The following is a 20,956-nucleotide window of genomic DNA, read 5'->3' on the forward strand; positions in this document are numbered from 1 at the left end:
TTTTACCTTTTCCACACTACTCAACCCAAAATTATATTATACTTTAAAAAAAAAAAAAAAAAAATCCATTCCTAGAAGAATAAGGGTTTTTTTGGTAAGGATTTTCAATAAATAGCAAAGAGGATTGAGCTTTTCTTTGACCTTCAATTTCTAATTGATTTTACAACAAATAGTACATATGCTAATAGTGTACAAATTGTCGCATATTGAACATTTTAAAATTTATTATATTTAATTTTAACTATAAAATTAATCAATTTCAAATAGAGATAAACGAGATAATTTCATTATTCTACGGACTGTTGACATAATAAAACTTAAGTTAATTTAGGACATTAAGTCCAAATCACATATAAGATATAATGTGATTCCATAGGCCTTTACATTTTTCAACCCTTTCTTACAAGGTGAATGACCAAGTTTGTGTACTTGGTTCTAGTTTTTGCCAAGTGCTTGTCCACTAAATCAGCATGCCTCTGAAATAAATCATCCATTATATCTCTTCCAAAATGAGATTCCAGCATTGACTCAATCACAGCCCTTATGGTCTTGGCCACTCGCTGCCCACTTGAAAGTGTCCCATTAATTGTGTTTGGCATATCTACACCTCCATCCCAATCAATCTCAAACGCTTCCAGCCGATCCATAATGAATGATCCTTCTTTTTGTACCTCTAATTCTAGCTCTTCGGCACATGGACCATAATAGGGTGCATTGAATGTGTCTACCTTTTCCTCTGGGATTAGACCCTTCAATTAATCAAAGAAATAATTAGTCAACAAGAAAAGTTTTTTTTTTTTTTTTTTTTTACAAGATAGAATTTCTACTCTAGTTTAATTTAAGTGTATATGTGTGTGAAACTCACTACTTCTATATTATGGGACCGGTTAGATCTGATTTTCTTGTCACGTGTTTGCATCCTAATTACTAGTCTATTGCTCCTGTACACTGGACCGACCGTTGCTTCTATGTTATTAGCTTACAAGAAATTATTGTGGATTATCAACACAACTTGTACCTCTGGGACCATGTTCATCAATGCCTGGGCGAGGAGTTCCCATTGATGGCAACTTTCTATGGCAGTAGGGTCCATAGATTTCCTGCCCGTGAACGACAAGACCATGCACCCTCCCGGTACTATTTCATGCGAACGTGATTTGAGGAATAGTGAAAAATCCTTCTGGAATTGCAGCATGTATGAATCTAAGACGCTTTGTGGGCTGGTCTTGGATATGTATATCCTCCCCTTGTTTATGGCTGTGCTAGCCTTGCGGTCCAGCCCAGGAGGAACCTGTACGTAAAACAATCAATTGCTTGTGAGTCATATTGAAAAGAACTTGACAACATCAATGTACTACAAAACTCTTTAACTTATCAATGAACCTGTACGTAAAACAATCAATTGCTTGTGAAACCGTTCCTGAAGTCTGGTATTGTGGTCCAATTTCGTCGTTATGCACTAATGAGATTGTGGCTACTAATTAACATCACCAATTTAATAATTGTCCAGATTCATTTTGAGCTAATATTGGGTATGAGTGGTCTAATACCACAAATAGTTTTTTTGGATAATTGGCCAGTTCATGTAAAAAAAGGAAAAAGAAAAGAAGATAATTGGCAAGTCTCAAAACATTTACTGGAATAATATAATATAAGAAAATTTTAGACTTATTACTAGTATCAATTTTAATGTAAAAGTCTTCCAACATCATGAATTAGATTAGTCCCACATTGACAATATAATTTTAAAAAAATACTAACTACATTTTTATTCTATCTTTAAAAGTTAATACATTTGTTATAAGATTTATGTAATAAAATTTATAATATGATTCTATAACTATATGAAAAATAATAAAGTTACCACCAATTTTATAAGAGGGCATACAAACCACAATAAGTACTGTGATTAGTTTCAGTACTCCAATAAGATAATAAACAAATATCTTAAATAATTTTATATGATTTATGACACATCAATTTGTAAGATTTTTATATAATATATTACACATCAATTTGTAAAGTTTTGGTTGCAAAAATTCATTCTCTACCCAAAATAAGATAGTGAAATTTGTATTATGTATTCCTAGCCTTATTCTATCTACATTATCAAAGACAAAATTAACTCCAATTAATATTTAATTACATAGCTTTCTTACATTATACTTCCAAAAGACAAGTTGTTAGAACAAATATATACTAAAAAAAGGATTGTTAGAAAAAGTATAGATGCTAATTTACATTAAACTCAAAAGGACAAGCCTTGAGTTGTTAACATTTTCACGATTAATGCGGGTCCTATTATCCTATGTCATAAAGTTGGATTAATGTTTTGACAAAGTTTGTTTCATACCATATGCACCATGTTTTAAAACTGAAAAAATGACTCACGTTTTTAATTAATTATATAAAATATACACAATTTTTAAGTAGTCTTAAAGCAGTGTTTCGGTTCTCACATAAGAGTGTCTTGTACGTGGGATTTACTTCTTATGTGAGAACTTGAAGCATTGCTCAAGACTATTTGTGTTATTTTATTTTATTTTTTTCTTTTTATTTTGGTAAAACACTGCAAACCAGCTTGCAAATCACGCACGGTCATATTTCATGTCAACCCTGTTAATTGACCGCTAACGTTGTCCATTCTTTTGCTTCGTATCCTTACATATGAACATGATGACAAGAATAATGGAAACACATATACAAACCTGAGAGAGCCAGTGGAGGCTGGAAGAAGAGTGCACAAAGTGCATGCTTTTTCTCGGAAACAATCTACCATAGAAAGAACCAGGCACACCTGTAATGAAACACTGCCCAAAATCCGTACCCTTCTCTTCCTTCAGTTTGTTGTAGAAAGCTGGTAATGACCCAAATACATCATTGAAATCGTTGCTATAAAGATCATTCAAGCAGATTCTAAATTCTGGAGTTGGGCAGCCTAGGTTGCTGCATTTGGAATATATGATATCTATTATCTCTGAGATCACAGTTAAGGTGTTGGGTCCCGATGAGCAACCCAAGTCAGCAATGCCCATGCTCTCCGGAAAATTTTTGCACAATAGTTCAATTATGGCTTCCTCGGTTACAGTCTTTGTGATAGATATTATCTTGCTCTACCCAAAAAAAAAAAAAAAAATGAATATGAATTAGTCTCCCCCATTATAGTTAGTACACAAAACTTATTGATTTTCAATTTTATAGTTTTATTTGCTTATGTAAAGCTTTTTATTTTCTAATTGCATTCTAATAGTAATAAGTTTTAAGCAAAAAACTGCATCTAAACAAACAATAAATAGCTAAAATATGTGAATTGTGAAGTGAAAAACATAGGCATGATATTTCCAACATTTTAATTGAATGATAAATGTTTTGCTATTTGTTTTTCATGTTTTCGAAGATAAAATTTACTTGAAGATCAAATTCATATTGAATATGTAATGATTCAGATATAGGAAGCGGATTAGCCGAACCTGAACTTTTGAGTTCTTAGCATAGCTAGTTTCGCCTGCCCCCTTGTTCATGTGAAGTACTTCCACGACTTCCATCTCTCTTTCAATTCAAAACCAAGTGAATCTCAGACAATAATCCCTGAAACCTAAGACAGGTTACTTGCCAATTTTTTTTATATCTAGTCGTAGAAGAGCTACACAAAACTTCCTAGTGAGGAATCCAAGATTATTGGAGCACTCTATATATAGACAAAATTTTCTTGTCAGTGGTAGGTACAGTATAACTACGTGGAGATCTAGACACGTTTCGGTTTGTTAATTGGAATGAAATATTTCGGTACCAAATTGGTACCGGATTATTTCGGTGTACTATTTCGGAGTTACTACAAATAAATAAATATATATACATATATATTATTCATATATGTAAAAAGTAAAAAATTCAATATATTAGTTTTTTGTACTATTTGGAGAGTGAACAATTATATTTACCTTTTGTCTACCTATTTTTTCAAATATACTTTCTAACAGACTCTCTATCTTTTTTTTATCTCATTTAAATATTATTCCTTCATTATTTCTTTACTATTTCTTTAATCTTTTTTTAGTTTTTTCTTCTTTTTTTATTTTTTTCCTCTTTTTTTTTTTTGAGAAGTGTTATGTTCATAATATTTTCACAACAAATTTTAGATTATAAGTTGTTACTGGTTTTAATTTGAACTCACTACTTAAATTATTTTTTTATTAGTAATTACCAATAATAACTTATCATTTAAAATTTGTTGTGAAATATTATAAAAATATTGTGACATAATATTTCTCTTTTTTTTAATAATTTTTTTCCTTTTTTTTTCATCCATACATTTCACTTTCCAGAATTATCTCTATCTTCTTTTTTTCTTTTTCTTTTTTCTTTCTTGTTTTTTCTCCTCCACACACATACCCACTCTTCTCCTATGTACCTACTTTTTTGTTTCTTCTCCACACTACCACATTCTTCTGACTTCTCCTCCTCCTCTTCTGTGCTTACCTTTTTGTTTTTATTTTCTTTCCTCTTCGGCTCACTTCACACACACACAACCAACCATGATCTTTTGACTTCTCCTCTGTGTTTTCATTTTTGTTTTTTATTTTCTTTCTTCTTCATCTCACTTCACTCACACACACAGCCGGCAAAGAGAGTCGGCCTTTGTCTATCTTTGTTTTCTAATGAGAAGAGAGAGTTTTTTCTGATGAGAAGTGAAAGAGAGTAAGGAAGAACGAGAAACGGAGGAAAGAGAAAAAAAATTATTTTTTATTCAACCATGTGATTATTTTAATAGATAAAATTTGTTGGAGGTACTACAGTAAACGCTACAGTATTTTCTATTTCAAGAGAGGTGCTGTAGCAACTCCATTTCATATAGAGATAGAGAAATTGTTGGAATGAATTTTTGGTATGTTTGCTCTTCAAAATTGGCTTTAGAGAGGCTATTGGAGATGATTTAAACATATTTGTATATGGTTATTTTTATAAATAAATAAATAATTATTTATGGCATTTTTGTAAATAAAGCCAACATTTTGAGTAATTAAAGATAAAGAACCTTCTTCAAATTCACTTTCTCATTTCCCAAACCCACCCACGTGAACCAATCTTTCTCACCTACCCAATTTATTTCAATGGTCTCTCACACTTTTCAATATTCTTTTCAAAGTTTCAAACGACTGGACACCATCACACCGGTGCATTCTCTCTTTCTCAGTCTCTCATCTTATTCTTCTTATTTTTCTTTTATTAGTTTTTCTTGTTGCTACTATATCGTTTTGTATTTTTTCTTCTTCAATGTTTTAAACTAAGACGAAGACAGTCATAGTAGATCAAAAAAAAAATTTTCTAGAAAATGTGTGATTTAGTTCAGACATCAGACTCAAAAAAAAAAAGTTCAAAACTCATACCGGCCGAATCTTCAATTTCGGCCGGTATTGACCGAAACATACAGAAACAACTGGAATGGGCTGAAATTCTACCCAAGGTGGAACAGGGGGGGTTACCATTCGAGTTTGCATACCAATACAAGATATTCCGGACGGAACAGTATTCATAACAATACTTTAAACAGGAAAAAAAAAAATCCTCTATATTTGCTTTAATATTAGTTAGAAACACTTCTCTATAAATAAATAATAGAAAATCAATTAGAAATACTTCTCTATTAGAATGGCTTTTTATTCTCTAAAAAGTTATCTCATTTATTTTTTAATGTTCGGTAACAACTTTACAATGAGTTGAAAAGTTATCTTTTAAGTTATTTTGTTTAGCTTGCTGTTTAGAGAAAAATCCATGGGAAGCTAAATGAAATAGTTGAAAACAACTCAATCTCATGCTAAGCTAAATAAGGGAAGTCAAGAAATAGTTTTTTTTTTTTTTTTTTTTCACTTACTACACAAGAAAAAGTAAAAAATTGTCTTCACATAAATTTCTTCATAAAAAAAAATGGAGTGTAACTATCACATGGCAATATACCACATATGTATATTGTCACTTTGTTAATTTGGTTAAGTTGAAAAGGGAGAGGATGAAAAAGAGGGGAAGGGAAGTTGGGGAAAAATACAAGTTTTTCACTATTTGGTTGATGAAAGAAAATGAAGGGGAAGGAATAAGGAGTGGGTGATTTTCCACATGAGATAATACAAATTTCAATCCCCCAAATCGGAGAGAGAAAAGAGGATGAAAAATGTGAAAAAAAAAAAATGCAATTACTATTTTGCCCTTTAAACCGTGTCACTTTCTCTTCCTTTCCTGCCATTTCTCCACAACATGAACTTTACTCATAGAGATAGGTTGGTGTTACATTGAACACCTAACCTTGATGGTGTAAATGGATTATTGTCACTTTATTAATAGATCTTAAGTCCTTGAGTCCCCAATTTAATCTCTAGATTATTCTTATTTTCTTGGAATCTAATTCCAAGGAATATAAATTTAAGTAACTCCTTACTAAAATAATCAAGTATGATATTTTGAATAATTAATTATCATTAATTTGTCTCAAGAGGATGTTTCTTATCTCTTATTAAAATTATGGGTTTCATCTTGAGGAATAATGTTCTCACAATGCTAGCGCTACATGTGATTGCCCAACATACTGAAATATTAACTATACAAGATCTCACTTCTACATACATCAAAGTAACATCCATTTCACATTTGTGTCCACAATAGGATTGAGAGTTAATGTGTTTAGCAGTTAGGAGATCTTTTTGTAAGTGATAGTAGTTTATAGAATAACAATTCGCAACAATCTAGTTCAAAGTATTCCAAATACACCAACATATTAATCAAAAGTCTCAAGATAGATCATTATCACTGACATGTTATGCTCTTATAATATGAAATGCTTAATTTTATCACCAACTACAAACTAAGATTTATGAGTTTACATGGAACTGTGATTTAGATTTTCTGTATGCAAATTTCATTCTCATATTAAATCACATACAATACATCTCATGGCCTATACATAATTTCTGATGTTCATATAATTATTAGATAACAATACACTATTATTTATTTAAAAAGAAAAATGTCATACAAATTAGATTTTAGGGTATAAATCCTAGAAAAGTCATACATGTAAATAATTTTTTGTGTAAGGAAGGATATATAGGTGCTTGTTAACACCAAACTTTGTGTCAGAATTTTTGTCTTTATGTTAGTATTTTGTCAATTTTATAGGCTTTAGGATCAATTTTATACAATTTCTCCCAACTATTCAATTTTTTTATTAAGTGAGACCCACATTATTTTAACCTTAACAAGCACTGCACGATGCTTGTTAATATTTGTCTATATTTATATGGGAAAATTTTATTGCATGTCAATGTGACACAAACACACAAGTACGCAACAACTGAAAAAGATGGGAGTTGAAGGCATAGTTTCTAACTTAAAATCGTGTCTTCAGTGCACATTTTTAGTTGTTTGTAGACAGGGGCTGCGCTATATATAATTGAGGGTGGTCACAGGACCACCCTCAAACTTGAAAAATAAATAAATTTTATACCTAAAAAATAAAAGAAATTCTAAATTAATATGGATTGTTGACCACCCTTAAAAAAAAAAAAAAAAAAAGAACTTAACCACCCTAAAAAAAACTTGAACATACTAAATAAAAATTTGTCCATTAAAAATAAAATTTGACTTCTCCAAAATTTTGGTCCATTGAAGATTGAACCAAAAAATTGCGAGAAGTGCTATGTTCACAACATGTCCTCAACACTTTTATAACAAATCTTAAGTGCCAGATTGTTTTCGGTAGAAAATAAAATAAAATAAATAATATAATGATATGTAAATTAAAACTAGTAACAATTGCCAACTAGAATTTGTTGTGAAAATATTGTGAACTTAGCATTTTTCAAAAAATTTCCAAACAAACAAATTAGCCTAAAAGCCCAAATCAAATGTTTAATTGTGATATTTTAAGTTATGTTTACAAAAGACATATTTTCCAATAGTTAGTTAGTTAGTTAGTACTTGCTTTAGTCTTTAGATGAATTTATTGGATTTATGTGATACATCTTGTACATGCACGTATGCACTAAAATAATATCTCAATATTTTATTGAACATGATTAATGTAATGGTTTAATGCCTAAGTTGAATACGTTGAATGAACTTGTAACTTACCCTTTATTTTTTTTGTTATCACTATGGACGAAATTCTTATAAGGAAATCACTTTTATTACAAAATTTATCTTCTAAGCAAATTTCTATTCACTTGAATAATCTTCTTTTAGATCCTAGGCTATGAGAAAAGTTCTTGTTAGGACACATGTGATTCACTTGTTAGGAACATATGTCATTATTTTATATAATTAGTTAATCTTTTGACAAAACGCACTTTACCTATGTTTGGGTAGATCTAGAGTGTGTTTAATACTTCAAGAAACCTTGTTTCAAGATCAAGTGTTAAAGTCATGCAAGTCTGTTCAAGATTCAAGTGTGAAAAATACTGTTCATTAAAGCTCGACATCTAGCTATCTATCAAGACCTATAGAGTTGTTAAAGCCTGTGGCTCGACAGCAGCGCGACAGATAGGGCATCTGTCGAGGTTTATGAAGTGCAGTTTTTCAGGACTGTTTTGACTCAAATTCGTGATTGTATGTTTGAGCTTTCTTTTCTCACAACCCTAGACATATAAAATGATTATTTTAAGGCCGGTCAAAGGTGACACAAATTGCACAAGTGTTGAGCAAAGTTTGTTCAAACAAATTGTGACCGGAGACAGAATTTGCCCTAATTCATCATTCTTGTGAAGAAGTTGCGTGTTTGTGCATCGTTGGGTTTTGTGACTAAGCATCTTCTTGATCTTCATCGTTTGGATGAACTGAAGAACTTTGCAACCAACAACTTTCTCTAGTTGGTGATTGAAGTTGCGTACTGGGATCTGCGCAATTAGTTAGTCACGTACTAAGAGTCGTGCATTACAAAGAGAGATTGTCACTACATAACAAGTCCAATTAGGTATTGGGGTAAGGGTTCAACTATAGGTTGGTATAAGATACTGGAATTCTTTTACTTGTAACTGTTTGTTATAATAATAGTGAATTCTCAGGAGTGGTGACTTTAAAATCATCCAGTGGGGTTTTTGCAGTGTTGGTTTTCCCCATTCGTAAACAAATCACCATGTCAATTTATTTTCCACTACATACTTAGTTTAATTGGTGATTTGTTTGTGCTACCACGCGTTTGCATGTTAATTTGATTAATTATTAAACTTGGCTAATTAATCAATTAATTCATCACAAGGGGTCAATACATTTTTGGCCTATCAGTTCTCATCTTTTCATCCTAATAATCAAGAGAAAATAAAAAGCGAATATTTACAAAGATGTTCTTGTCAACCTCTATGCCATGATTTCTCTAAAAAAGAAATTAGTGGAGTACTGCATTAATTTAATCCTAATTAGTTTAAAGAATACGAAATAGAGGTTGGAACATATCATAAAAAAGGATAATGCATTTTGTTTATATTGTTACTTATTTAGGTAAGATGTTAGCAATTAAAAGGGAAATCAATAGTTTAATGATTACTTGATTGTGTATATTGAAAAAATAATGTAATTGATAACATTAATAATGAAAGTATCATACAACAATTTCAAAATATGAAAAAACTTGTAAAATGAAATTTTAAAACTTTATGTATTTACGATTATTATTTTTTTGTCAATATATTCAAATTTTATTTTTATAAAATTTTGTTTAATTTAAATTTCTTAATAACCATCTGAACAAAATTTCTGAAACCGCCACTATTTCTGGACTTATGTGTGAGGGGCACTGGAGAGTGCAACAAACACTGCCCCATGTATATTACATCCACCATGTTTTACACATCTGTTTGGATTGTTTCCCTACCGCTTAATAGTTTTTCATACATATCAACCGTCATCGATCGTACGTACCGTGGTGATTGGTGCATGGCATGTTTTTTGCGTGTCTCATGCTTGAGTCATTAGCACCACTAATACTTGAGCCAATGACCATCGAAGATCTTTCGAAGAAGTTTCCTGTTGGACCATATGGAACACAATTACAAATATATCTTCTTGACCGAGACTTGAGACATAGTCTCCTACACCTCCGTCAACATGAATATAAGATCTTAGTGAGCAGTGAGCACGTCACTATTCACTAGCCCTTCAGGTCAAGTCTTAGACCTGGCTTCTTAGGTTTAAAAATAATTTAAACAAACGATGAGAAAAGACTTGCCTTTTAAATTTAAAAATAATTAAAACAAATAAAAAGACAACTCATTTGCCTTGTATATGTAATATGTGGGTTTGCTACCATATTTAATCTGTTCATTTTGATGTTGGGCTTTTTTTCCTGCTTGCTCTATTATAAATTTTTTTTTTTTTAGATTTTAGTTCAAATTTTTTTTTTTGGGGCTTTTTTTTGGCTTGAAAGTAGAACAAATAAAAAAAAAAATTTATTTGAGGGTGTTCCTAATTTTTTTTAAAGGTAAACAAATAAAAAATTTTAAATTATTATATATAATTTTTTTTTTTTTCAAGTCAAGGTGTCTTGGACTAAACGTGCCGCCACCACTACGGTCATGAATCAGGAAACACCCATAATTTATGACAGTGAAAATTTCTCTCTATCTCTCTCTCTCTCTCTCTCTCTCTCTCTCTCTCTCTATATATATATATATATATATATAATTGTATGGCACCGAGGTCCCAAGACCCAGATGGGCCCTGGGCTCAGGCCCAATGGCACGGCCCCATCACTCTAAGCTCTGCTTGAAACTACCTTCAAGAAATACGAGTTTTGAGCCTGAGCCCCTAAACTATGCTCGGCATAAATTTCCCGAACAATCAATGAAACCTTATCAGGACGTACCATAGAATGCTCGGCAGTTCAGGGAACATCCCTACCGAGCATATTCACCTGAGTTGGAACCAAGTTTCAAAGCCATAATCGCTGCATTCCACTCTCACCTAAACATCCACTTATAACAGATAATATTGGACCTTCAATTGCACTAACAATGGCAGTAATTATGATCTCCCCACTAACTTAAAACTATAAATAGGAGAAGTTGGGGAAGAAGAAGGGGTTCAGAAAAAAGGGAGAAAAAACAGTCATTTAGGAAGGGAGGAGGGATATTACTTTGAGTTTCTGTGCCGAGAACGACCCAAAGTAGGAAATCCTAAAGCCCATTTTATAAATAATTTGTGAGCCCAAGTGAGGTTAAGCCCAACTGTCTCATTTCTAGCGCGCACAATAATAATTTAGGATAATTTTTTTTGATAAGATATATATTAGGATAATTTAGTCAATATATACAAATGTATGTGTAGATATCTATATTTATAGGGATTGGGTAATTTGTACACACACTGCACGTTAAATCTCACCATCAATTAGATGGCAAGGTGTTATCTATAAGATTTATTACAATTAGGATAATAAATACTAAATAATTTATGATGTAAAGTATAAATTGTTGTTAATTCTAATTTGGTTTCACCACTGAAATTATTATTTTTTATTTATCGATAACAACTTGTCACAAAAAATTTGTTGGGAAATTATTGTAAAATTATTGCAGAGGTAGCATCACTCCAAATTCTTTGGTAAAACTCATGCTTGTCAAACCGGACAGTTCAATAGAATCCTCAATGATTCTAACTCTCTAATTCTCTTACTCAATAATTCAATATGGTAGTTCTTCAAGGGAACTAGTCCTTCAATGATTTTTCGGGAGAATCAACCTCCAAGCTAGTTTTAATGAGAACTAAGCAAATGCATTCTTATTCCATTCTTCTTGTTACAATCATCTCAGTTTTATACTAGTTACTGTGGTATTGTTAATAGTAACTAAACTAACTGACTACAAGGTACACATATTACAGCTCAACACTCCAACTAACAATATACAATACTTTGATGCTTGTTCTAACTAACTCTGTACAAGTACCTACTGCACACAATTGTCACAGCTGTGATGTCTTGTACTAAAGTCCTAACAAAAAGAATAGAAAACGTGTGGTTCATGCTCTTTTGCTTTTTTTTTTTTTTTTTTTTTTTTTTTTTTTTTTTTGGGGAGTGGGGCAAGTTAGGCAAGTTGGATGAACAACTTACCATCGTAGATGGAAAATGTGATCAAAACCAAGTGCTTTTTGGCACTCTTTCCGTTAGTAGATGCAAGAGAGTCAACTGAAAATAGACTTAGATTGTGTTTTCTTTTTCAATGCTTTCCTTTTCACCTGAAAAAAAAAAAAAAAAAAAAAAAAAAAAAAAAAAAAAAAAAAAAAAAAACAATATGGTACCATATACTGAATTGTGTGACAAATATACTTATCACCGAAAGTTGTGTTACCAATAAGAGAATGTCAAGCTTTTGAATGGGAATCGAACCATGCACGTGAAAAATATGGTGTAGCATCATTCCCCTAATTTAAAACGTTTCACAATATCTAAAAATTGTGTCAACGTTATACTTGGTTTTGATTGTAGTCACTGTCTCCTGTTGAATGACCAATGCTTGTGAAATCCAAACCTATAATGTGTGAAATTCAAATGAGGTTCTGTAAGGAGCAATAACCCTTAAGAGGAACCAAAGTCACAATATCGCTTTCAATGATAGGATATAATTTGATTTTAATTGTCTGATTGTAGTGTTTCAAATTATAAGATTTTTTTTTTTCTTGTCAAGGGCCTTGTATCTAAATTGGCATCTCCTCATTCACAAAATAATTAGGGAATCTTGGGAGGAAAATGTTCAAATTGCAAAATTAAAAGCATATTGTAACTATCTAAAAAATTATTATAATATTTTTGTTAACAATACTTTAAGGAACATTAAATACTTTTTCTAGGCATTTAATGCACCGATCAACTTTTTATATAACCTTTTAAAATTAAAATTAAAAAAAAATTATAAAATCAAAAAAGAAAAAAAAAAAAGGTAAATTAAAACTTACCCATCTGTGATTTGGTCGAAATTTAAGTTGCTTACTTGTAAAGTAAAATTTGACATTTTACCCACCCGAGGTTTACTCAGGTATAGTTCCTAACACACCCCAGTTAGCTCCACTTTTATGTCTCTCTCCTCTAAAAATACAAAAAACCTAAAAATATAAGATCAAAAAGAATCCAGTGGAACACTTACATCATAGGATTCCAAACCACCTATGATTTTACCGAAATTTAAGTTACCTACTTGTGATTTAAAATTTAACACTTTACCCATCTGAGGTTAACTCAGTTAGAGTTCCGTAACACACCTATGTTAAAAAAATGGCTAAATATATAATTTTGCTCAACTTTTATGTCTCTCTCCTCCAAAAACATAAAAAAACAAACAAACATGCAAGAGCAAAAAAATCCAGCAGAACACTTGCATCATAGGATTTCAAATTACAGGTACGCAACTTAAATTTTTAATCAAATTTCAGATGGGTAAAGTGTCAACTTTCAAACTACAGATATGCAACTTAAATTTTAGACAAACCACAAATAAATAAATTATAATTTTCCAAAAAAAAAGAGATGCAATATTATGGGATGAGTATAATAAAACATTTATACCTTTTCTTTTCTTTTCTTTTTTACAACAATAAAACGGGGAGGTAATTTGAACACAAATTCTCTAATATGGAAAAGTACGTCAATATCACCTAGTGGCGACTCTAGGAATTTTTTTCAGGGTGGTCATTAAGAAACTTAAATTAAACAAAATCTAATATAAAGATAAATTCATATATTGACAACAACCCAAAAAAAAAAACACCAAATACATGAAGTCTTACAATTTTCTTCTACGATTTATTTTTTTTTTTAATTTTGAAATCGTTACATGATAATCTCATTATCAATGTTGCAAGCTACATCTTTTTCAAAATTTTAGTTAAATAAAATTTTTCTTGGATTTTTCTTTTTGTTTGTAAGGGCTCAATATATTGTTAAGAGGAACAAAGTTTGAGGTCAAAATTTGACTACAAACTTAGTTGTAACTTAAGACTACAACTTTTACTAAACATATTAACATGACTACACATTTTGAAAATCTAACCATTGAATTGTATGTTCTTTAGATTCTTAAAATGCATGTCAAATTTCATGTCAATCGGATGTTATTTACTATTTGATCCATAAACTTATATTTTGCGTATAATTTTAGACTACAAAAACTCGAAATTTAAACATTTAATTGATGACATAAGATGTTGATTTTTTATTTTCTTGAATTTTTACAAGCATAGAGGATATAAGAAAAAAAATGTAATCTAATTGTGAATTTGTCAAAATTCATATCCATTAAAAAAAATATCGAGTGGAGTTATAGCCTTAGTCTACAACCAAGTTAATTTGTTACTAAACTTTATCCAAAATTTAATTATATTCAGCTTAAAAAATTTAGGATGGTCAGACATTTTTTTAGATGTAAAAAAATCATAAAATTTTTAAATTTTATATATAATAATGATATTATTTTTTTTTTTTATCAAAGTGGTCCAGTAGAGCTAGGCCGGTGATATCACCTAACTACAAAACAACAATTATCTCTTTCGTGGAAATTGTAAGTGTTTGTCTCAAGTAATGCATATTTCTTGATTAATTTTTCCACGTTTAACATTTGCGCGTGAATAGGTGATCCAAAGTTACATAACTTTTCAAAGCCGCCCAATTAAAATGAGTGTTTTTTTTTTGGCTGAAATTAAAATGAGTGGTTGTTACTTATTACTCCCTCCGTCCCACTTTGTTTGTCCTGTTTGAAAAGTCAAATTTTTTAAGGGAACATCATTTATTGTCTTGTCTACCTTTTAAAAATGTATAAGTTTCAAAAACTACCCTTAAATAAATTTATCAAAAAATTGAATTAGTAAATTAATAGGGGTATAATAGGAACATTAGTAAATTAATGACTTTTATTTTTAGAAACAGGACAATATTTTGGGACATCCCAAAATAGAATAAAGGACAAACAAAGTGGGACGGAGGGAGTAGTTGTTTGTCATTAATATGAAATTTGACAATTAGTAACTAGATTGACTTTAGGCCTAGGCCATTTGCCTATGGAGTATGGTCCCATTAAGTTGAGTTATCTAGATTTCATTGCTTTCAAGTTTTGAACACACTTTAATTCTCTCTCTCTTTAGTACAAAATTAAAAAGAGGGTGAAACTTAGGTACGTTTTCTAAGATGTTGTACATGAGTTCTCCAAATTAATTTAAACAGATTGTTATCTTGACTAGTTAAGCACATACTATTTTTTTTTTTCCAAAAATAATTAAATTCATTGTGTTAATACTTTTTAATCTAGTTGAAGAATTTAATATATTACACATTAAGAATTTTCCAAAATGTTATCTGTGGGGGCTATGGCCCAAAGTAACGAGTTGGGCCTTGGGCCCGTCCGAGGAGACAACGTGACTTAGATGATTTACATTATAAGCCTTATCACGGGAGACAAAGAAAAAAGGTCCGAGGAGGAACTCCTCCTTGGACATTAAAAATCCGAAGCAGAGGTATGTTCAAACCGCTAAAGCGCACCCCTTAAACACATGAAAAGGAAGAAAACCCAAAATATCTAAGCAAAAACTGCCACCACCACATTAAATGCACTGCAGCTATTTTCCTGACCGCATTAATGTGGAGAAGACCCCTGGACAGTGTTACCTTGGCTACCGCAACTCACAAAGGACTAAAAGGGGTGTCTGATGGGATAGGTGCTCAAGTGGGGGCTTAGATGATCAACAAGTGTAAAGTCCTGATGATCAAGAAGAGCCTATATAATGTATAGAGACCCCCATAAGGAAGACACGAGAAACAGAGGGGAGAATACTGTAGCATGCAAAGAACCCTAATGTAGTGATCTGTATTTATAAATAAAATTCTAAGTCTCCTCAGACCGGAGGTCATTTCATCATAATAGCTTTTGTTCTTGTCTGTGTGTTCCTTAATCTCATGCAAGTCATTGCTTAACTCATCTAAACCTAGTTCTTTGACCCATACTTTACAAAATTCATTGTATTGGACTTTTTGGACCAGGATTCCATACAGTGTGGGCTTGGGCTCCAAATTTTGTCTCTACAATTGGCGCTGTCTATGGGAAGAACTTAAGTGTTAGTGAGTACGACGGTTAAGCATGGCAGGATTAGGTCCACACCAAGAAAATCCACGCCAAGCTGATCCTCAGCAGACAGAACCTATTGGGCCTCAGCGGAAAAATAATCCTCCTGACCCTGAGCCAAATCTGGGCAATGGAAGGAACCGAGAGGGAAGCGTACAAACTACTCAGTCGAGCCAAAGCCACTCCCAAGTAGGCAATCGCATATCCCAAAGGCAAAACAACTTTCAGGCCATGCAGTGAAAGATAGACGACCTGAAAAAGAGGTTGCGCCGTGCACAGCAAAGGCGGTCCCCTTCCAGCTCAGACATATCTTCTAATGAGGAAGAAAATGTCAGTTATAGGCGAAGATCAAGAACTCCCCTAAGTGAAACCTTTTCCTATAAAAAGGAGCAGCGCCATGAACGGAGACATAAGAGCGCATCTAGTAAGGGTCTGGGTAATGATGCCATGAACAAAGCCCTGGATCAGATCTCTAGGTCACCCTTCGCGCACAGGATAGAGGGGGCTAAACTACCATGGTGTTTCCATCAACCTACGTTTACCATTTACAACGGCCGAACAGACCCTGTGGAGCATGTGAGCCAGTTTAACCAAAGAATGGCTATCCATTCTCGAAATGAGGCTCTGATGTGCAAAGTTTTTCTGTCCAGCCTAGGACCCGTAGCGATGAGATGGTTCAATAACTTGAAGATGAACTCCATAGATTCCTATAAGCAGCTCACTCAAGTTTTTTGCTCTCGTTTTATTATGAACAGCAGGGTTCCTTAGCCCCTGAGTTCGTTATTATCATTATCTATACACGAAGGGGAAACCTTAAAGGCGTATTCGAATAGGTATTGGGAGATGTACAACGAGATGGATGAAAACCACGACGACGTCGCCATCAGCACGTTCAAAAGTGGTCTCCCCACTGAGCATGGTTTAAGGAAGTCTCTAACTGGTAAACCCGTTACCATCATTCGCCAACTGATGGACAGGATTGACAAATACAAAAGGGTGGAAGAGGACTAGCTACAAGGGAAAGGAAAGGAGAAGATCATCCCTTACAAGGGGAATGATTATAGGTCGAAATGATACAACAGTAACCAGCCGAGAAGAGATTTTGCGAGACAAGCTTGACAAACCAACATGCAAGCGATTAATGCCGTATTTAGAGAGCCGATGCAACAAGTTTTGGAGAAAGTCAAAAACGAGCTTTTCTTCAAATGGCCGAGTAAAATGGCCAGAGACTCCTCAAAGCACAACCAGAATCTGTATTGTCAATACCACCAAGACCACGGACATACCACCAAGGATTACAGGAATCTATGGAACCACCTGGATTAGTTAGTCTGAGAAGGAAAATTGCGCCACCTCTTACACCCCTCTAGCGGTCATCTGGGCCAGGCAGTCCAAGAACCCCGAAAAGACATATCTTTGAGACCTCCCATAGGTACGATACACGTTATCCTCACCGCTCTGAGGAGGACCGGCTCTTTTCCCTCTAGGGTAATGTCTATGGCTCGGCTTTCCACTGAGGATGGTGAAAGGGAGTCCAAAAGATCTAAAAAGGGGAACTCACCTGTGCTGGGATTCTCGGACGAGGATAAGATTGGAACCATCCAACCTTATGACGATGCTTTGGTAGTTACACTAAGGATTAGATGGTTCGACGTGAAGAGAGTACTGGTAGACCCAGGCAGTGCTATGGAGGTGATGTACCCTGATCTGTACAAGGGGCTGAACCTAAAGCCCGAGGACCTAATGGCTTATGACTCCCCTCTTGTAAGTTTCAAAGGGAAGACTGTCATACCAAAAGGGCAGATCAGACTGCCCATACAGACCGGATCAGAAGTGGTAGAGGTGGATTTTATTGTGATCGACGCCTACTCACCATACATGACCATAGTAACCAGACCTTGGCTCCACGCCGTGGGAGCCGTTTCTTTTACACTTCACCAGAAGGTAAAATACCCGTCAGGGGGCCAAGTGGAGGAGATTGGGGTAGATCAAGCCATGGCTAGGCAATGCGTGGTAGTCGCCATCTCACGCTAGTCCAGTACAGAACCCTCGGCATCTGTCAAAGAGGACTTATAGCAATCAGCCACCTCGGCAATACCCGTCGGTGAACTAGCCGAGGAAATAAAATGTGAAAGTCTAGAAAGGATTACTGTTGACAATGATCCAGAAAGATTCTTCCAAGTCGGCTCGGAATTGCCTCTCCAAGAAAGAGGGGAATTGATTGGGTTTCTGAGAAGAAATGTTGACATATTTGCATGGGACGCCTACGATTCCCCGGAGGTTAACCCAAATCTCATTTGTCACTACCTAAACGTTAACCCATCTTTTATTCCCAAGAAGCAGCCACCCCGGCGCCCGTCGAAAGAGCATGCCGACGCTGTTAGGGATGAAGTGATAAAGCTGAAAAAGGCAGGGGCTATCAAAGAAGTCTTTTACCCCGAGTGGTTGGCAAATACAGTGGTGGTAAGAAAGAAGATAGGGAAGTGGCGAGTCTGCGTAGAATTCATAGACTTGAACAAGGCATGCCTGAAAGACCCGTTCCCGTTGCCTCAGATAGACCGGTTGGTAGATGAAACTGTAGGCCACCCCCGAATGAGCTTCTTGGATACCTTCTAGGGTTATCATCAAATACCACTGGCCCTAGAAGATCAGGAGAAAACAACGTTCATGACACCCATCGGAAACTACTACTATAAGGTGATGCATTTCGGTTTAAAGAATGCAGGGTCTACCTACCAAAGGATGATGACCAAAATGTTTGAACCACAACTAGGCAAGGTTATTGAAGTCTACATAGACGATATGGTAGTAAAAAATAAAGTGGTATCCGAGCACGTGAGAGATCTTGAAGTCATTTTTGGCATCTTAAGAGAGCACAAGTTATGCCTTAATGCTTCTAAGTGTTCATTTGGTGTCAGGTCTGGTAAATTTCTAAGCTATATGGTAACTCATAGCGGAATAGAGGTGAGCCCGGACCAAATCAAAGCGATTCATAACCTACAAGCTCCTCGGAACCCAAAAGAACTCCAGAAATTCACTGGAATGATCGCAGCATTAAATCGATTTATTTCCCGATCTGCAGACCGATGCCGACCTTTCTACCTTTTGATGAACAAGTGGAAAGGATTTAAATGGTCTAAGGACTGTGCCCTAGCCTTCCAACAACTTAAAGAATACCTGTCGCGACCACCCATCATGTCTAGCCCTAAGGCCGATGAAGTTCTGTTCGCCTACATAGTAGTGGCCCCTTACGCTATGAGCTTGGTATTAATACGGGTTGATAATGGCATACAACGGCCAGTGTACTATGTAAGTAAATCGTTACATAAGGCTGAAGTGCGTTACTTACCACTGGAAAAGGCAATCCTTGTAGTAGTGCATGCCACATGGAAACTCTCCCACTACTTTCAGGCACACACGGTCATTGTCCTGACTCAACTTCCCCTCAGGTCGGTGCTCCGGAGCGTCGATTACACAGGAAGAATTGCCATGTGGAGTACACTCCTAGGGGCTTTCGATATTAAATACATGCCTCGGACCTCTGTCAAGGGCCAAGTCCTCGCTGATCTAGTTGCCGAATTTGCTGAACCCTCTGTAGAAGCAGTAGCAGAGGAGGAAAAGATGGATGGAAAATTGGTTGGCACAATCTCTACACAAGGAGCCTAGCGATGGAAAGTCTACATTGATGGCACGGCAAACCAAAGGGGATCTGGGGTAGGGCTGGTTCTAATATCGCCCGAAAGGATTACCATTGAAAAATCATTAAGACTTGGGTTCTCGGCTACAAACAATGAAGTCGAGTATGAGGCTTTGCTGCAAGGAATGGTCATGGTGCAAAAAATAGGCGGAAAAGCGATAGAAGCGTTCTCGGACTCCAGACTGGTTGTAGGCCAAGTGAGAGGCTAGTTAGAGGCTAGAGATGTGAGAATGCAGGAATACCTTGGTCAAGTCAAACGCTTGCAATTAGACTTTGAATTTTTTTAACTTGACGCATGTCTCTAGAAGCGGGAACACACATGCGGATTCATTGGCCACTCTTGCCACGACCTCGGCGCAGGATCTACCACGAATTATCCTTGTTGAGGATTTATGCAAGACAGATACAATCAAAAAGGATATAGTTCGAATCCATCAGGTCAGAGTGAGTCTGAGCTAGATGGATCCCATAGTGAGTTTTCTCAAAGATGATGTATTGCCCGAAGAAAAATTGGAAGCCAAGAAGATACGAAAGAAGGCTTCTCGGTTCTGGTTGTCAGAGGACCATAAGCTATAAAAGCGCTCCTACTCTGGGTCATATTTATTATGTGTACACACAGAGGCATCAGAGGCATCAGAGGCATTGCTCGAAGAACTGCGAATTTGTGGGAGCCACACGGGAGGAAGATCACTAGCACACAGAGCCCTCACTCAAGGGTACTGGTGGCCGAGTATGCAGAAAGAGGCCTAAGAATATGCAAAGAAATGTGACCAATGCCAGAGATTCGCCCTAAATATCCACCAACCAGGAGGAGTCCTTAACCCCGTTTCTAGTCCTTGGTCGCTCGCTCAATGGGGTCTAGATATTGTCGGCCCTTTCCCGAAAGCAGCAGGGAACAAGCGATACTTAATGGTTGGCACAGATTACTTCACCAAATGGGTTGAGGCTGAGCCTTTTAGCCAACATCAGGGACGTGGATGCAAAGAAATTCATTTGGAAAAACATCATTACACGCTTCGGAACTCCTCGCACCCTTGTCTCAGAAAACGACATTCAGTTTGATAGTAAAACCTTCAGGAAATACTGCTGTGACTTTGGAATCACGAACTGATATTCCACTCCAGCCTATCCGGGCAAGTCGAGGCTGTGAATAAGGTCATAGTCAACAGGCTGA

At 34.8% G+C, this 20,956-nt stretch overlaps 2 protein-coding genes across 2 annotated transcripts; one reads left to right on the forward strand and one right to left on the reverse strand.

Moving 5' to 3' along the window:
* Window positions 1–264: 264 nt before the first annotated feature.
* Window positions 265–3,670, reverse strand: LOC115974375 (jasmonate O-methyltransferase-like). The gene is made up of 4 exons (XM_031094702.1): window positions 3,471–3,670; window positions 2,709–3,113; window positions 1,019–1,291; window positions 265–749 (listed from the first exon to the last, which is right to left on the reverse strand). Exons 1-4 carry the CDS (start codon window positions 3,543–3,545, stop codon window positions 390–392), a joined length of 1,113 nt encoding a protein of 370 aa, XP_030950562.1. The 5' UTR covers window positions 3,546–3,670; the 3' UTR covers window positions 265–389.
* Window positions 3,671–17,576: 13,906 nt separating this feature from the next.
* On the forward strand, window positions 17,577–18,119 carry LOC115958864. The gene has a single exon (XM_031077111.1). It carries the CDS (start codon window positions 17,577–17,579, stop codon window positions 18,117–18,119), a length of 543 nt encoding a protein of 180 aa, XP_030932971.1.
* Window positions 18,120–20,956: the final 2,837 nt, after the last annotated feature.

This window comes from Quercus lobata, chromosome 2, assembly GCF_001633185.2.
Source record: "Quercus lobata isolate SW786 chromosome 2, ValleyOak3.0 Primary Assembly, whole genome shotgun sequence".
Classification (NCBI taxonomy): Eukaryota; Viridiplantae; Streptophyta; class Magnoliopsida; order Fagales; family Fagaceae; genus Quercus; species Quercus lobata.